The sequence below is a fragment of the Rhinatrema bivittatum genome, chromosome 16, assembly GCF_901001135.1.
Source record: "Rhinatrema bivittatum chromosome 16, aRhiBiv1.1, whole genome shotgun sequence".
In the NCBI taxonomy this organism is placed as follows: Eukaryota; Metazoa; Chordata; class Amphibia; order Gymnophiona; family Rhinatrematidae; genus Rhinatrema; species Rhinatrema bivittatum.
The window spans coordinates 13,097,705-13,116,672 of record NC_042630.1 but is presented as its reverse complement, the minus strand read 5'-3'; the positions used below and the strand labels follow the sequence as shown (position 1 = coordinate 13,116,672).

General features: G+C 39.7%; 3 protein-coding genes across 3 annotated transcripts; 2 read left to right on the top strand and 1 right to left on the bottom strand.

Annotated features, from left to right (window-relative positions):
* Positions 1–3,159: 3,159 nt before the first annotated feature.
* Positions 3,160–11,713, top strand: LOC115077355 (olfactory receptor 5V1-like). Its single transcript, XM_029579650.1, has 3 exons — positions 3,160–4,068; positions 5,211–5,269; positions 11,710–11,713. The coding sequence occupies exons 1-3, from the start codon at positions 3,160–3,162 to the stop codon at positions 11,711–11,713; spliced, it is 972 nt and encodes a 323-aa protein (XP_029435510.1).
* A 10-nt stretch (positions 11,714–11,723) lies between these two features.
* Positions 11,724–12,674, top strand: LOC115077354 (olfactory receptor 5V1-like). Its single transcript, XM_029579649.1, has one exon. The coding sequence runs from the start codon at positions 11,724–11,726 to the stop codon at positions 12,672–12,674; it is 951 nt and encodes a 316-aa protein (XP_029435509.1).
* A 4,197-nt stretch (positions 12,675–16,871) lies between these two features.
* LOC115077353 (olfactory receptor 6B1-like) lies at positions 16,872–17,870 on the bottom strand. The gene has a single exon (XM_029579648.1). The coding sequence runs from the start codon at positions 17,868–17,870 to the stop codon at positions 16,872–16,874; it is 999 nt and encodes a 332-aa protein (XP_029435508.1).
* Between the last annotated feature and the right edge of the window lie 1,098 nt (positions 17,871–18,968).

Sequence of the window (18,968 nt, the reverse complement as noted above, 5' to 3'; positions counted from 1 at the left end):
AATGGTTTATTTTTGTGGAGTGATATTGCAGTCATAAAGGTGCTTCTTTTTTTAATTGCTCCCTATTGATGTATTTCATAGCGAGAAAGCTACACTTTATATTGCACTATTGCCCTAAAAAATAAACAGTCTTGACAAACAGATATTAGCCCCCCCCCCCTACTCCTGGTTCTGTGGTTTGTTTGACAAGAAGAAAAAACGACTTCTGATCCTGTATCAGGAATAAGGCAAAATGGCATTAGTCAACAAAGAGAGTTGGGAAGCAGAGACATCATTAACCAATAAGGAAAGGGATGAGGCAGTGAAGTGACATTTTATTTTTTTCAGTTCTAATGAAATCCAAGTTTGAAATGCAAGGTTTACTCTTAGCTAGTAGTTTAAAAATCAAGTCTAAAAACCACAGTGTTCTGACACACCAGTATAGTAGCCACACTGAAGATTGATAAGGACACCACAGTAATAGGCATTCATAGATAAGAATGTTATTCACATTGATGTAACTGAGCCATATTACTTCAGAAATGCACAGCATAGCCACCGGCACATTCTTCTTTTCTATACTAATGGACATTGTTAAACCATGGTAGAATGTTGATTTCATAATGCAGATACTGTGTACACAGATGTGAACATGGACACATCGGTGTAGTTTTCAAAATGAGCCAGGGTGAAGAGAAAGGAAAGATTTGAATTCCTGGTATTGATGATCATAAGTAGTATAGTATCTCCATGGACAGTCACTACAATATGCTGATGTTCGCAGCAGTACTAATAGCAACTAATTGCAAAAGGAATACAACATGTATTGCAAAAGAAATGAGGGTAAATCCCGGCATTAGCCGATGAAAGTGCATGCACACATTTCAGGAAATTCAGAATAAATAAATTCCTCAGAAGTCTTGAACAAAATTCTTAATAAGCAATAATCTCAATAAACAAAATTTCCTCTTGCTTTCTGGACTAAATACGTTGAATAATCAAGATGAGCTCGAGGCTTACGTGTGCCTACATCCAAGTGTGGTGCAAGTGCTCCATATAACATGGTATATGGCTAGAAATATGCAGTATCAAAAGAAAATATGAACTAAATCTTAGCAATGTGGCCATATATGTCATGAAGAAAATTAGATTCCTTGAATGTTCAGATATCATTTATTGGACCAACATAGGGATAATCCAAAGATTTTCTTTGGCATGAGGTTTCCCTACCGTGCAATTGACTTCTTTAGAAATGACTTTTCACATTTGATAACAGGACCATTTAGTCTCAAAACTTCAATATTTTTCATGGCAAGAATCTAGGAACAGTATTAATGACCTGCATGTCAGAGTAATGTTTTGGTGAAAATATAAATGTACAAGAAAATTAATAAATCATGGCATGATTTTGATTATGTAATCATTTTATACCTCCTCCTTTCTTAATAGTTCCAATATACCTCTTATATTTTTCCTCTTTCTCCTTTTTATTAACTCACCTTTCCATTGTCAGTTCCCTTCCTCTGGATGCGCCTTTACCTTTTGTATGGTATGTGTTTGAAATGATGCTCATTTGTGTTTTTATTTCAGAGGAGGCTGAAGAGTTATAAATGCCATATTAGACATAACTCTGAAAGTTCTGATTTTTGTGCATTTATTTTAGAATCGGAATGGAACGCTAGCGAACATTTTCTGACAACAGACAGATCGATAAATAGATAATAACATATACTGAGACATATAGCTAACTATAACTTTTGAATGTGTCCCCACAGTTGGTATAATCAAGTTGACTGTTTTCTGAAAAAAATGAAATGCTAGCTAGTAAAAAATGTAATAGAAAAATCTACAAGAATATTGTTCTGGAACAATGTGGTACTGAAGGCACAATCAGCCTGAAAACGGACAAAAAGTGATAGGAGAGTATGACAGTCATTTACATTTTGTGCTGACTGACATGATAGCCATGACAAGCAATACAATGCATCTCATTTATTTATTTAACCAATTAATATTCTGCCGATCTCTGAATCTTGGCGAGGAAGCCACCTTCTGAAGGAAACCATGACTATGAAAAATCAAGAGTAGAAACCAGATGGCAAGTCAAAACTAAAAGTACTTCAAAATTTGACAAAGAACATGACATAGCCTTAGGAGCCTTGACAACCTTGATAGGGAGCAATTTTCAAAGGACAGGAAAAAAAATAACTATCAGAGAATAGGAACTAGCCAACTAATTTAATCATTTCCCCTGCAACCGCCATCCTGTTTAATCATTTCCCTCATATATTTGCTTTTTTAAAAAATGTTATGAATACAATGTATTAAAAGTAAGATATGTCAAAGCTAATATGCATGTCAGTAGTTCTGATATTAGAGGAGCATGTTGTTATCTGCAAATCGAATATTTGATGGTATGGTTCCCACAGGAGACTTTCCAATTCATAGAATGACAGCCTTCTCAACATGAAAAACCAGCCAATTTTTGTTTAGCCAATCACTTATCGCTGTCATGCTTTCACTAAACTGAGATATTGGAAAAATTAGAATCCGAGTTAGGAGTAAAAGACTGAATATTGTCAGCATATATCAAATAAAAAATATTCTGTTGCTTAAAAATCTTACACATTGGCTGCGAATAAATGTTAAAAAGAGCTGCGGAAAGAGCAGACCCCTGTGGCACCCCTCGCTCCATTCACTTCCACTCTGTTCTAGAACCGTCTATCCACGGGCACTGTTTCCTAGATGATACAAATGACCTGAACCATGCCAATACCTGTCCTCCTGTACCAGTTATAATTAAACTTGATAATAAAAGAGAATGATCTAGATCAGTGATTCCCAACCCTGTCCTGGGGACCCCCCAGCCAGTCGGGTTTTCAGGATATCCACAATGAATATGCATGAGAGAAAATTTGCATGCTATCCTGAAAACCCGACTGACTGGGGGGTCCCCAGGACAGGGTTGGGAACCACTGATCTAGGGTATCAAATGCCGCTTTAGGGATCTTGGCACCTTATATTGGACCAAAGAAGGATAATATAGATTATAAGCTTTGAAAACACATAGAGCCCTTCTTCACTAGTTAGCAAATCTCCTTTGTATTGCTATGTGCATACCCTGCATAGGATAATAATATATTTTAATTCCTACCTTTCAGGTGAAGATCTGACGTAAGAATGGAAATGAGAAATTACACTGCACCCTCCAGATTTATATTTCTGGGTTTCCCTAGTCTTCCTAAATTACAGATGTTACTCTTTGCTGTTGTTTTGGTTATCTACATGGTAACCTGGGTGGGAAATGGAATTATTATAATAGTAACAAGAATGGATGCAAACCTTCACAAACCCATGTATTATTTCTTGGGGAATCTGTCCTTCCTGGACATTTGTTATACTTCGGTTACGCTTCCCAAAATGCTGGAAAACCTCTTGCAGGAGAAGAAAACCATCTCATACGAAGGCTGCATAGTGCAGTTGTTTTTCTTCCTTTGTTTTCTGGGCACAGAGTGTGTCCTGCTTGCAGTCATGGCCTACGACCGTTATGTGGCAATCTGTAACCCCTTGCACTACCTGACCATTATGAGTAAGAAGGTTTGTGGATATCTAGCAACATTTTCCTGGCTTGCAGGTTTGGTGGATTCGGCAGTCCATACGTATTTCACCTTCAGACTGCCCTTCTGCGCATCCAATGAACTCAACTATTTCTTTTGTGACATCCCCCCTCTGCTATCACTCTCCTGCGCTGATACGTCCATCAATCAAACCGTGCTGCTAGTCGCAGGCACGTTAATAGCTTGGACTCCTTTTCTTTGTATCATCACGTCCTACGTTTATATCATATCAGCCATATTGAGAATCAGCTCTAGTGAAGGGAGACAAAAGGCCTTCTCCACCTGTAGCTCCCACATCACCGTGGTTATCTTTTTCTTTGCCACTGCTGTCTTCACCTATATGCGTCCCATCTCAAGCTACTCACTAGACAGGGACCGGCTGCTCTCTCTCTTGTACAGTTTCGTAACGCCCATGCTGAATCCTGCTATCTATACCCTGAAAAACAAGGATGTGAAGAGTGGCTTGAGAAAGGTGTTTTTACCCCAAACATTTTCTTCACGTGCCTGATTTTAGATTGACGATTCATAATGTTATTTTTGACATTGCTCAAGACTGATGGTCTAGTGTGATAAGTAAAACTCCTCTCCCCTCCCCCCCCCCCCACCCCCATCCCCAGTTTCTGCCCAGTTTCTGAATTTTTTTTGTGTCCTGGTGCACAACAGCAACATAAGCAAATAAAAACTGAGCACAAAAAATGTAATAAAAGCGTGAAGTGCATTTTCAGCAGACATTAGCTGCCTAACTAGGGAGTGGCCAGATCATATGTGGGGTGAGTTTCTCTCCTCTCAACTTTTAGATCTCGCCATCTATTTTCATAAATCTAGCCAACGGGAAAATGGGTGACCACAGAGGCACGCCCGTCTACATAAATCCTTCATACGTTTTAAGGTCTTTTCAGGAAAGTGTCCACTTTTGTCCGAGGCTAGAGTCATAGGAACCAGAGAGAAGGCAGTCTGTACTGTTGCACCCACCCCACTGCAATTGTTGCCAGGACTTTGTGTATTAAAAAAAAAAAGAAGAAAAAAATGTAATTCCTGGCTTTTTAGGAAAGCATTTAACATTGATTAATTGAATCTTTGTTACTGAAATTATCATACACTGGTAGTATCGTGTTAATTTTGGATAAGTACGATTTTTTACGATGTTTACGATATTTTAAAATGTTGTAAGTTATTTTTGTTAACACAGAAATGTAGGAATGTTTAATTAAAAATTTAAATAAACAAGGCAGAGGGAAGATTTAGCTAACATCCATTTTTAGCATTTTGTTAGCCAAAATTAGTTGCCGAGCTCTACAAATCGGCCAAATGACATTCTTAAATCTGGTTGATCTTTAAATGCTTAGCACATAAAACCTTTGGACCCCTCTCTTTCAAGTTGTACTGTCCATGTCTATTTCTCATGACATTTGAAATTGTTGCAAATAATTTGTACTGTACTTTATTTTTGGTTTTTGTTCAAAAGATAAATGTCAAACTGGCAAGTTCTGGATAAACAGAGAAAGATTGTTGCTTATTATGGCAGTGTGGGAGTGTTACAATATTAATGTTAATATTAAGAATTATGCTTGATCATTGTATTGCCCATCATAAACAATATTGTATTTTCTAAAGGTTAGAAGATATGTTGGGACTACCATTTGCATTCAGTCTGGTAGATTTCAGAACAATTGGTAAGTGGATAAAGCCCCTTTTTGGACAAGAGGAAAGGGGGAACCCCCATTTCATACACTATCCATATTTGATAAAAAAAAAAGAAGGGGAAAAGGAGATTAGAGATGTGCATTCATTTGAAACAAATGGTAAAAATAGGTCAAATTAGGCCATTATTGGTTCTTTCCAAATAAAGCCATTAACATATTCCTGTGTGTGTGTGTGGAGATCTCCCAGAAGCCCTCTGATCCCCCCACCTCCTGCCCCCAACTGAAATCTCAGGGCCCAGAACAGGCCCAGTTTGGGCTTTCTAGACCCTTCCAACCATCTTACTCCCACCTCAAAATAGTTCATGACAGTGTAGCTGGGTTCAAAAAAGGTTTGGATAAGTTATTGGAGGAGAAGTCCATTAATGGCTATTAATCAAGTTTACTTAGGGAATAGCCACTGCTATTAATTGCTTCAGTAGCATGGGATCTACTTAGTGTTTGGGTAATTGCCAGGTACTTGTGGAAACAGGATGCTGGGCTTGATGGACCCTTGGTCTGACCCAGCATGGCAATTTCTTTAGTTCTTATGTTCATGTCCCAGACCTACCCAGCTAGTCCTAGCTGGGCCTAGGTAGCTCCTTCTGACTCCACTACATGTTATTTTATTATACTATCAGTCAACCTGCTGTATATAGTTAGCTAGGTTCTCAATTTAATATGTTATACTGTATCTTGTCATTAAGGCCAGCCTTAGACATTCTGTTATATGTAAACCGATGTGATATACCATATCGAATGTCGGTATAGAAAAATAAATAAATAAATAAATAAATAAATAAATACTTTTTTTTCCCAAAGACACAAGGGTCAGTGGCTGGGGACATGTCTGGCCCCATGTACTCCTTCCATGGGGGTGTGGAGGTTGTAAAGGGCAGGCGCCCTGTTGAGGTCTCATTAAAAATGGTGGCATCTGCTCTACTGAGCAGCACCAAAGTTACTGTCTCAGGCGCAGCCAGTGCCATGTCGTATGGCTGGGTGCATTTTTTCCAGTAGTAAATAAGAAAGAGAGAGACCTCAGGGGTCTTTTTTTAATGTTTTTTTAAATAGCAGGAAGTCAGGTGCAAAGGAGGCAAGGTAGAGAGAGTTGCACGATCCAAAAACATGGAGTCTGGTGGGCGGCAGAGAGGGAAGTAAGAGCCACAATATCAAAGTGAAATCCGAGGGAGGGGGAGGCCTGCATGGACTTTTTAAAAATAAAGTGCAGTCGGGAGGGTAGGACGGAGGAAAGGAAAGGGGGAACTTTTCTTTTATTATCATCAGTGATAGGTCAGATTAAGGCCTGGGATTTGCAGTGCTTAGATTTGACCAAGTAAGTTGGGTATCTAGTGCTAACCACCTCATTTTCTCCTTCCAGCCTTTCTGGACTTCTGCTACACATCATCCATAGTCACTAAAATGCATCATGTCTTCTTGTTGAGGAAAAAAAATTGCAGTCTCTGTATTGTGCAGTTGTATTTTTTTTCATGCCTTTGTGAGCACAGGGTGTGTCATTAATGCAAGTTCTGTTTTGCGATTGTATCCCATGATCATTATGAATAAAATGTTTTGTGGAGTACAAGCAGCGAGTTGATGAATTGTTATTTTGGTGAATTTTGTAATACGCTGCTGTTACTCTTATGCACTGATACCTCTATCAATGAAACTATTCTTTTAGGCAAAGACGTGTTCATTGCCCTAAAACTGGGCAAATATTTATTTAAAAAAATATTCACAAATCCTTGATATTTATTTAGTTGCCCACTTTAAAATTATTCTACCCATATTTTCAATTATAGCATAACTGAAGGTTATCACCAATTGAAAAGCCAAAGATAGGTAATATGTGAAGCAATTGTTGTTATGGAGACAAGATGGAATTTGTCAGTGATACAGTTCTCACAAATTCCAGGTTTCCCCACTGATTCTGTGGGTATTTAGGAAACTCACTTTCTCTGTGTGCATCAACTTACCTTCAACTAAGTTGCATAGTTGATGGTGATAATATTTTCCTTTTTTCGAAATTGTCATACATGTCAGACACCAGAATTGGTGGTTAGGTATTGTATAATAATGGTGACTATATGCATATTTCTGATAATTCATGATAGCATTCAAAATGATTCTATACTTTGGGACCCAACAAGACAATTATCATAATTATATATTATTATTTCCATGAGCCAACTAACATATATGCTAATTCCTTTCATTTCACAAGTCCAAAATCTCCAGTTAGAGCATGTCCACTATATTTCTTAATCAGTCCTTCCATGATGGCCATCAATAGACTCACATCGTGAATTCCCCTCCCCCTAATAAATAAATAAATAAATAAAGTCGGTTCCACCTTTGGTTATGATTTTTATTTCTTTCTTTAGTGCTTAATGCAAAGCCATCCTTAGGGAAGACACCATCTTTTGAAGAGCGTGCTTTAAGGAGCACAAGAAATACTTAATTTTTTTTCTTCATTGGGTTTAGTTCTTCAAACTCCAAATTGATTTCTTTATCGCCATAGGGATAGGATTCAAGACAGTTTCAATCTAACATCGAATGTCTTATTCCTTTCTAATCCTTATTAAAAAATGGAATTTTCTCCAGCAAGCAAATAGTGAAAAGGGAAAAAAAAAATCCTTTAGAAATCCAGTCCGAAGATTGAATTTGATATATTGAAACAAGCCTTTATCTCCTCCTTTATTTGAAATGTTTTGTCAGGGATAGAATATGCAAATGAACTTTACGTATGGAATTCCCTTTGCCATACAATGATAAATAAATAATCTTCTTTATGTTTCAGTGGTAGCAATTTGTATGTGTTAACTACTTCCCTAAGGTGCACTGGAAACTTTAAAAAAAAAAAACCTTTCAGATTCGATTTCCTATCTTTGCTGTTATATAAACAAGAGCCACTGTGATCTTCAGCTCCTTACCAGATTGATCTGCAATTTTTTTGTAGTTTCTGATCAGTTTCCTCTGCATAATCTTAGCATATCAATTAATATTCGTTTCATAGTAAGAAGAGAGGCAGCTCCCTTGCACATAATGGTGATTAATAATGGTGAGTAATATTTCATTGCCACTACAGTGGACTCCTGGCCTTGTTCTAATAGAGCCGGCAAACTCAAAGCAGCCGATTTAAAAGAAACACTGTAATTCAGGGTGGCCAACTCCGGTCATCAAGATCCATAAACAGGCCCTGCTTTCAAGGATATGCATAATGAATATGCATGAGAGATATTAGCATACAATGGAAGGCAGTGAATACAAATCTTTCTCTCATGCATATGCATTCTGGATATCCGGGAAACCGGAGGATCGAAGTTGGCCACACCTGCTATAATTGATCAATTTATTGTAATCCACCTTGTGACCAACTTTGGAAAAAGGCGGAATATCAAATGTTCATAAATAAATAATAAACAATTGATCAATAAAAGACAGAAAGTAAAGAAAATGCTGTTTCCAGGAATGTATAACTAAGCTGTTTCATGTCAAGTTTTTACCCATCATCCTTTTTGTAAATGAGCAAATATATGCACTGTCTATTGAATTCCATGATGATATTTTGCTTCAGGAAGGGTTATGTGTAACAAAGCTTTGTGTGAGAAAGCAGTGTCAAATATTCTGGCATATATCCTTCTAACATAGGGCCTTATTTTCTAAGGCTATCGCACGCTTGCACTAGCAACGCAAGCGTGTAATAGCTAGAAAGCTTAGCACAGGCCTGCGCTAGCTACTCGGGGCAGAGTCGTCCCCGGAAGAGGAGGAGTCAGGGCGTCACCGGGGCCGACTCCGCGAAGACGGCGCCAACAGCAAAAAGCTAAGGAGCCTTTTCGCTGCCTATTTTGCGCCGAATAACTACACCTTTTATGGTGTAGTTATTTGGCACGACGCCGGCAGCGATTGTACCGTGCCCGCTTCGCCCCCCCGCCCCCCATTAGTGCCGGGATTCACTAAGCCTTGCAGCATTAGTGAATCCAGGCCATAGTAATTATGGCAGAAAAGGACCAAAATGCTCCATCCAGTCTGCCCAAGAAGCTTCTTATGGTAGTATCTGCCGTGCCGTGCAGGTTACCCCTATGTTTCTCTTAAGGGTAGCAAATGCCACTCTATGCAGTTATCCCCCGGCCTTATGATAACCCATAAAAATTTACTGCTAGCAACATTTTTACTGGGTGACGAGCCTTTCTGAAAATTCAGTGCTGCTTGATGTCTTTTGCTTATGGGCTTGGCTGTAGAAGCAGTCCTGTGGTTTTATTTTTCCTTATGTCTGTGCATCAGTTCCCCAGACTTTAAAAGTCGGGGGCCCTCGTTGGTTGCTGGATGAATCCAATTCCCCTTTTCCCACTGTGGTTGAAACACAGAGCAATGTTGGAGTTGCATCAAAGGTATCAAGGCTTATTGGTTAAGGGTAGTAACAGCAAGTTACCTCCATGCTTAACAGTTCCCTAGACAGTAAAAGTCAGGCTCTTGTTGGTTGCTGTCTGAATCTATTTCCTCTTTTTGCCTCGATATTGAAGCAGAGAGCAATGTTGGAGTTGCATGAACAGTATTGAAAGGACATTTTTTGCCTTCCATATCTACTCCTGTATGGTAAGTTCAGAATGCAAGGTATTGAGAGGGTGATATTATTTATAAGAAAAAGATATTTCAGTTTTAGACTTATTATGCATGGCGGTAGTTCTGATATAAAAAAGAATATATTACATTGATTGGCAAAATAAAATATCAGTCATTGCATATTTATAAATATGCTGTGGTATAACCCACTAGTGATTTACTAATTAAATAGTTGCCAAACGCATCAGCAATGTGCAATTACTTTCCAATAAGTTGCCAATTGAGAGCAGCTTTTCCTGCAATCTATCAGTCTCTACATTGACAATGGAGATTAGAGCATTAGCATGCTAAGATGTGCTAACGTGCCTATCTGAAAATATTGTTACTTATAAATATGTTGAGATATGACCTGACTTGTGGCATTTCCCTTATGAAGACATAGACAAGGGATTAATATATGTCTAGTTACCATATGCAACTCAAAAGAATCACTTATATCTTGTGTAGACTACATCTTATAGGATATTTTCAGTAGCTGGTGATCTTAGATTGTGTCTTGATACTTTATATTTGAACCAAAGAAGGCTATGGTAGTACTATAGCTTTTAAGAACACTTTTAACAGCATCCTTCTCTGTATAATTGTATATTTAAATACTATATAATTTCAACACTTAATCTGTAACTAAGCTGTTTTATATTTTCAACAGCTTCCTTCGATGTATAATAGTTATTTATTTATTTTATTTATTTATTTAACAGCTTTTAATATACCGGTGTTCGTGCAAGCACATCACGCCGGTTTACAATAAACTTGAGAAAGGAGGAAATTACAAAAAACAGGGAGTGGGGGAGTGGAGCAGGAGCGAAAAGAGGGGGGGGGGGGGGGGGGGGAGAGAGGTAAAGGAGGAAAGACAGCAGCTGAGAAAGGTACAAGGAACGTATCAGTATTTACAGGATAGGTTGCTTAATGAGGTTAGAACAAGGTTGATTTTTACAGCGGCTAATGAGGAATAAATAGATTATATAATGATATATATTAAAGCTTAATTACAGCAGTTATGGTGGATTATATTGATAACTTATTAAACAATTAAACACATATACATAAAGTATTAGCTTATTTACAGCAGTTACAGCAGGTAATGGTGTCTTGATTTCGACATATAGGTTGTAAGTTTTAACTGGGTTACAGTGGAGCACGGTAGGAAGGTGGCGGGGGGGTGAGAGGTGGGCGGGGGTATAGGGAAAGGGTGAGGGGAGGGAGGGTGGGGGTATGGGTGGGTTGACGGGTGAGGCTCGGGTGGATTCAGGGTGGTGAGGCAGGGGAGAGACAGGGGGGAGCGATTGGGGGGGTTTCAGGGGGGTAGACTATAGGGGGCTGGAGCAGATTTAGGGGGGTGGACTATGAGGGGCTGGAGCAGTGGTAAGTTACAACTGTAGTTGTATAATTCCTTCGATGTATAATAGTTACAACTGTAGTTGTTATCATTCTATATATATTTTGGATTAATTTAATTTAATTTATTTTGTATTTATATGTCTTAATCGTTTTAGTCCTTTTATTTATTTTTTTTATTTTTATTTATAGCCCTGGGTCTGTTCTTTAAAACCCTGGGGAGAGTTACCACCTCATTGTTCTATGGAATCGTTCTGTTTAAACTGTTACATGTAAACCTTGGCTTTCCTTAAGCCCTTTGGCTTCCTTGTTTTATGTAAACCGGATTGATTTGTATCCCTACAAGAATTTCGGTATATAAAAATTATAAATAAATATAAATAAACATAGGATACTTCTTCAGTAAATCATAAATATAATCTGTATTACTATCCATATCCCATGAATGATGAAGTACTTTAACTCTAACCTTACAGGTGAAGAAATAAAAATGGAAAGGAGAAATTACACTGCACCCTCCAAATTTATAATTCTGGGGTTCTCCAGTCTTCCTAAACTACAGATGTTACTCTTTGGATTTTTTCTGGTTATCTATATGGTAACATGGGTAGGAAATGCCCTTATCATAATAGTAACTAGAGTGGACATAAACCTTCACAAACCCATGTATTTTTTCTTGGGAAATTTGTCCTTTCTTGACATTTGTTATACATCAGCTACAGTGCCCAAAATGCTGGAAAACCTTCTGCAGGAGAAGAAAACCATCTCATATGAAGGCTGCATGGTACAGTTGTATTTCTTCCTTTGTTTTTTGGGCACAGAGTGTGTTCTGCTTGCAGTGATGGCTTATGATCGCTATGTAGCGATCTGTAATCCTTTACGCTATCTGATCATTATGTGCAAAATGTTGTGTGGGCATCTGGCAACAGCTTCCTGTCTCGCAGGTTTGGTGAATTCAGCAATACATACTTATTTCACCTTCAGACTGCCCTTCTGCGATTCCAATGAACTGAACTATTTCTTTTGTGACATTCCCCCTCTGCTATCACTCTCCTGTGCTGACACCTCCTTGAATGAGACCGTACTGCTCGTCACGGGTGTGTTCATAGGTTGGACTCCTTGCCTGTGCATCATTGTGTCCTATATTTATATCATATCAACCATACTGAGAATCAGCTCTAGTGAAGGGAGACAAAAGGCCTTCTCCACCTGCAGCTCCCACATCACCGTGGTTATCTTTTTCTATGCCACCGCAATCTTTACCTATATGCGTCCCATCTCAAGCTACTCACTAGACAGGGACCGGCTGTTCTCTCTCTTGTACAGTTTCGTAACACCCATGCTGAATCCTGCTATCTATACCCTGAAAAACAAGGATGTGAAAAGAGCCTTGAGAAAGGTATTTGCAATGAAAGCATCTTCCTCACAAACTCAGTGTTAGTTTGATGTTTTATGGCTTTTTTTTTTAACAAGTTTGGGTGCTCATTACTAATATTCTATTGGGATAATTAATAACGTTTTCCATTAAAAACAAAGATCCTTCTGACATGTGATAAAATAAAATCTGAAAAAAAAAAGTAAAGTCCTTTTTATAGTTTTATATATGGGCAACACTGATACTGTATTTATGTATTAAACAAACTAGTGGTGACATATAATTTCCTTTATGCACACATAAGCCATCTGAATTTCAGAACAAATTATATTCTCTAAGGCTGGCATTCTCTTCCCGAGTAAGACGTCTACCATCAATCACAGATCCTTGCTTTTCTCTCCCCTTTATCCTAACTTCATGGCCCCAGAATATGGAATTCGCTTCCTGTGGAATTGTGCCTACAAGGAAATCTAAACACATTCAGAGAGGAACTAAAAACCTGGCTTTTTATGAAGGCCTACCAGGTCACAACATGATCAAAGCAGCTCGTTATCTATTGCACTCCCATTTAACTTTTATTCTTTTATGTGATATTTTACTATTTCTTTGATCTTATGTTTTATTATGTTCTTATTATTCTATTAACTATTGCTGAGTTATAACAATGCTTGTACTTTACATTTTTATTGCGTTTTATCTCAGTGATGTATTTATTACTTTTCATGCCTTTTTGCCTTTTATGTAACAATTTTATTTATCTACCTTATTTTTATTCTCTTTATTTTACTTCTCTTAGATACTTGTAAACTGTTGAGATATTTTACTGAATGACGGTATATAAAATCAATCCATCAATAAATAAACAAATAAATAAATAAACTTGGTGTCACCCAGGATCCAGAATTATCTTCTAAATCTATAAATCTATTCTTTCGTATCTACATGATCATGCCCATGATTTCTTGCAAAGACATTATTTTTCATGTGTTTATTTCTTTGTCATTTCATTATTGAATTTATTTTGTGTGTCTTCTTCATCTTGCTGGGATTGCCACTTTAGTGTGTTTTGTATATTATACTCTATATCCCATTTTAGGGGGTTATTCACTATGGGGTAGATTTTCAAAGGGTTATGCACGTAAGATATGCGCATACCCCCGAAAACCTATCCATGCGCGCCCCGAGCCTATTTTGCATAGGCTCGGCGGTGCGCGCAAGCCCCGGGACACGCATATGTCCCGGGGCTTTCCAAAATGGGTGGTCCAGGGGTGGGGCCAGGGGCATGGCGGAGGTCCATGGGTGGTCTGCGGGCATGGCGGCAGTCCGGGAGCGGTCCTGGGGGGTCCCGATTGCTCCAGCACAGCGCACCGGCAGCCGGCCGGCATGCGCAACTCCTGAAAAAAAGGTAAGGGGGGATTTAGTTAGGGCTGGGGGGTGAGTTAGATAGGAGAAGGGAGGGAAAGGTGGGGGGATCGAAAAAAAAATTCCCTCCAAGGCTGCTCTGATGGTTTTTAGAGATGTGAATCGTGTCCTCGATCGTCTTAACGATCGATTTTGGCTGGGAGGGGAAGGGAATCGTATCGTCGCCGTTTGGGTGTTTAGAGTATCGTGAAAATCGTTAAAATCGTGAACCGGCACACTAAAACCCCCTAAAACCCATCCCCGACCCTTTAAATTAAATCCCCCACCCTCCCGAACCCCGGGGGGTTCGGGAGGGTGGGGGATTTAATTTAAAGGGATTTAATTTAAGGGATTTAATTTAAGGGATTTTAATTTAAAGGGATTTAATTTAAAGGGATTTAATTTAAGGGATTTAATTTAAAGGGTCGTTCCGGACCCCCAGCGGGGGTCCGGAACGACCTCCTGCAGTCGAATCGTGTTGGTCTATGGCCGCCGCCATTTTGCGCCGCCATTTTGCAAAATGGCGGCGCAGAATGGCGCCGGCTGAAGACAACACGATTCAATTGCAGGAGACCGTTCCGGACCCCCGCTGGACTTTTGGCAAGTCTTGTGGGGGTCAGGAGGCCCCCCCAAGCTGGCCAAAAGTCCCTGGGGGTCCAGCAGGGGTCCGGGAGCGATTTCCTGCCGCAAATCGTTTTCCGTACGGAAAATGGCGCCGGCAGGAGATCGACTGCAGGAGGTCATTCAGCGGGGGTTCCGGACCCCCGCTGAATGACCGCAGAATGGCGGCAGAATGGCGCCGGCTGAAGACAACACGATTCAATTGCAGGAGACCGTTCCGGACCGCCGCTGGACCCCCAGGTAATTTAAGGCATTTGGGGGGGGGGTTTGGGAGGGTGGGGGATTTAATTTAAAGGGTCGGGGGTGGGTTTTAGGGGGTTTTAGTGTGCCGGTTTTCCTGCCCTCCCCCTTCCACCGATTTACGATTTTTTGACGATAAATCGGGGGAATTGGTATTGTATCGTGGCCCTAACGATTTTTGATGATTTAAAATATATCGGACGATATTTTAAATCGTCAAAAAACGATTCACATCCCTAATGGTTTTCCCCGTTCCATCCGATTGGATGGAACGGGGAAAGCCATCGGGGCTCCCCTTGGGCTTGGCATGTGCCGACCCAGGATTTTATAACATGCGCACGGTAGCAGGTACATGTTATAAAATCGGGTGTACATTTGTGTGTGTAACATTTAAAATCTGCCCCTAAAGGTTTATCGTGTGCGTTAGGTCCTTATCGCACGCGAAAAGGGCCTTTTTGCGTGTGATGGGATGTAAATTAGCTGGAGGGGAGGAGTCGGGGCGGAGAGGGGGAAGAGTTGGCCGTGGCACCGCTGACGGTGATAATGTGAGGAACATTTAAAATCTGCCCCTAAAGGCAGTAGCGCGGCGAATAACAGCACCTTTTATGGTGTTGCTATTCGTGCAATAGGCTGCAGCCAGCTGCACCAGGGCTGGCAAAATTGCACAGCCACGGTGTGAACGGCTGCGGCCTTTCGCAGGCCCACCCCTCATCCCCCCCCTTGCCCCCTTTTTCGCGGGATTCATCATTTTGTGAAGAATGATGAATCCAGCCCTTAGTCTAAAAAAGAAGTGAACCATGTCACTCAGTAAAAGTTAAAATGTGTGAAAGTAGATAACCAGGAGCATAGTCATAAAATGTAATTGGTCCCATGGCACTGGAGTAAAAAACAGGGAAACCAGGGTTCAAACCCCCAATTACTTTCCTTGTGATCTTGCAAAATCATTTTATCTCTAAACGCCTTGGATATCCTCTTAGACTTTAAGCTCCTTTGGAGTAGGGACTTATTGCCCCTGAATTCTAACAATGCTTAATTCACGATTTGTAAGGGTGGACTAAAAAATCCCAAACCTTCTTACAGTTTTTATTTTGTGAACTAAAGGGTTTTTTTAAAATCATTTTTTAGCCCATAAAGATTTTATGGTATCAAATATTTAGCAATCAGGTACAAATTGCCTTCATCCCGCTATGCCTATTGGACATATTCTTTCAAATATCCAGTACGTCCCTTTAATCATGATTTACATCAGCCTTTTATTCTGATATTAATTCTATGTCAATTTTTTTAAACAATTTTTAGATTTAAAAAAAAAAATGAATCAGTAGTTTATAATCTTTCATAACTATCTAAGGGATTCATCAGGCCATCTCTGGAGAATAAGTAAAATGAGAGTCTGAATTAATAACAATGATAACTTAATCACATGTAAACACTTAGGGGTAGATTTTAATACCTACGCGCACATGTCCATGTGTGCGCGCTACACAGTTCGCACACATGGATGCCCAATTTTATAACATGCACGGGCAGGTGTGCGCTTGTTATAAATCAAGGGTCGGCATGCAAGTGGGTGCACAATTGTGCCGTGCCGCCCCCGATACACCCCCGGCACACCCCCGACATGCCCCCCAAGCAAAGCCCCGGGACTTACGCGGGCCCCAGGGCTTTGTACGCGCTGATGGCCTATGCAACATAGGCGCGCCGGTGCGCACGTCCCCTGTGCTCGTAAATCCGGCTGGATTTACGCTCGCAGGGCTTTTAAAATCTGCCCCACTGTGTTTACTTTTAAAAACCACTCTGGTTTACGTTACACCTATAATCTCATTTAAACTTACAGCTCTCTCTTACAATAGTCTTAGCCACATTTTCATTCACAATTATACTCATGATGTTTGGAAACAACATTGTAGCATATATTATTCTGAACAACATTGTGCAAGCAAAGTTTTATATTATTGTAGTACTTTTCTAAAGTCCCTTTTATTAGTCTCTACTCTTTGCTTACTTATTCCAACATCCAATTTTGCAATGTATCACATTCAAAGCTCCAGTATTCTTAGGGAGTGCTCTGTTTCTCTTTAATGCTCTCCTGCAGGCTTCTTTGACATCTTTGTTTCTTAGGCTGTAGATGAAGGGATTTAAAAATGGAGTCACAATGCCGTAGAAAACAGCCACAAGTTTGTTCTTGTATGGGTCATCTCCTGAGGGCCTGACATACATCACACAGACAGTTGTGTAGAATATGGTGACCACTGTGAGGTGGGAGACACAAGTGGAGAAAGCTTTCTGCCTCCCTGTAGCAGAGGGAATTCTTATAATAGTGGATATGATGCAAATGTATGTGCCCATGGTGAAGACAAGTGAGCCAAGAGTTGCTGAGGATGCAGATAGGGACAATATGATTTCACTGGTGGAGGTATCGGAACAGGCCAGTTTAATAAGGGGGGCAGATTCACACAGAAAGTGGTCAATTATGTTGGGGCCACAGAACGTTAATCTAGACACCAAAATACATGGCAGAGAGGCAACAAATAAACCAGCAAACCAAGCTCCAACTACCAAGTGAGCACATGTTGTGTGGTTCATGATGGTTGTATAATGCAGAGGATTACAAATGGCCAAATAGCGATCATAAGCCATCAGTGCTAGGAGAAAGTTTTCAGTGGCTCCAAGTACACTAAAAACGAGGAGTTGAATTATGCAACCTAGAAATGAGATAACATTATTGACTGAAAGGAAGCTTACCAACATTTTGGGGACCGTAGTAGAAACATAACTAATTTCCAAGAAGGACAAGTTGCTCAGGAAGAAGTACATGGGAGTGTGAAGGTGGGCATCAGTTTTTACTAATGCGATGATAACGAGATTGGCAGTGATGGTTAAAATGTAGATAACAAGGAATATAGTGAAGAGTATGACCCGCATCTCTGGAAGGCTTGGAAATCCCAGGATAATGAATTCAGTGACTCCAGTACTATTCTGTTTAGGCCATGATATCATTTTTATTTCTCTAAGGGTCATGGAGAAAAAGAGAAAATAAATATATATCATAGTTAATATTAACAATATAAACATATTTAATATTTCTGGTTGGGATATGACCCAGGAAGAAAATTAAGATCACATATGTGTGCCTATGTAAAATGACTTTCTTTAATATATTCAGCATAGATTTAAAATGTGTCAGTGTTTTACAGTTATTATAAATTATATTTACTAGAGAGATTCATGCAGATCATTTTCTCAATAGCCTGAATCTGAATTGATGTATCATTTGGCCTATATCCACTATGAGGAAAATAATTAAACTTGGAGGGGAACTTGCATGGATTTTCCCTTTGAAAATTTAGGCTGAGAAAAAACGGGTACTTTTTGTATCCGTGAATTAAGCACCTGCCTCGAAAAAGGCACAAATATGTGCATGAAAGTACATACACTGAAGGGTGGGGGAAAATTTCAAGCTGCATTTATTCATGGGTAAGCATGTTTTTACATGCATAAAATCTTTTAATTCCCCTGAAAAATATATACACCGTATCAAGGAGACCATTTTCTCTGCAGTTATTATTTGATTACAAAAAATATGTTTCTATCTACAGTATGAAATTTAGTCACGATATTGCATTTGTGCACATATGAGAACAAGCAGAGATTTATTCTACTATTTTATAAAATGCACAGCGGGTTGCTGCATGGTTTATAAAATACAGTGTAGTTTTGCTCTGAAAAAATCACATGAATATTTGCAATACAATGAAAGCACTTACATACATCCTCTACCTATTTTATAAACATATGCACATATATTTTGCGTCAGATCTTAAAATCTACGCGCGGGTGTAGATTTGTTTGCGCAATCCGGTGCGAACCAGATCTACGCTCAATTTTATAACATGCGCGCACCGCCGATGGCTTTCCCCGTTCCCTCCAAGGCCGCTCCGAAATTGGAGCGGCCTTGGAGGGAACTTTTTTCTGCCCCCCCCCACCTTCCCTCCCCTTCCCCTATCTAACTCACCCCCCCCATCCCTAACTAAATCGCCCCCCTACCTTTGCTGCAAAAGTTACGCACGCCGGCCGGCTGCTGGTGCGCCATGTCCT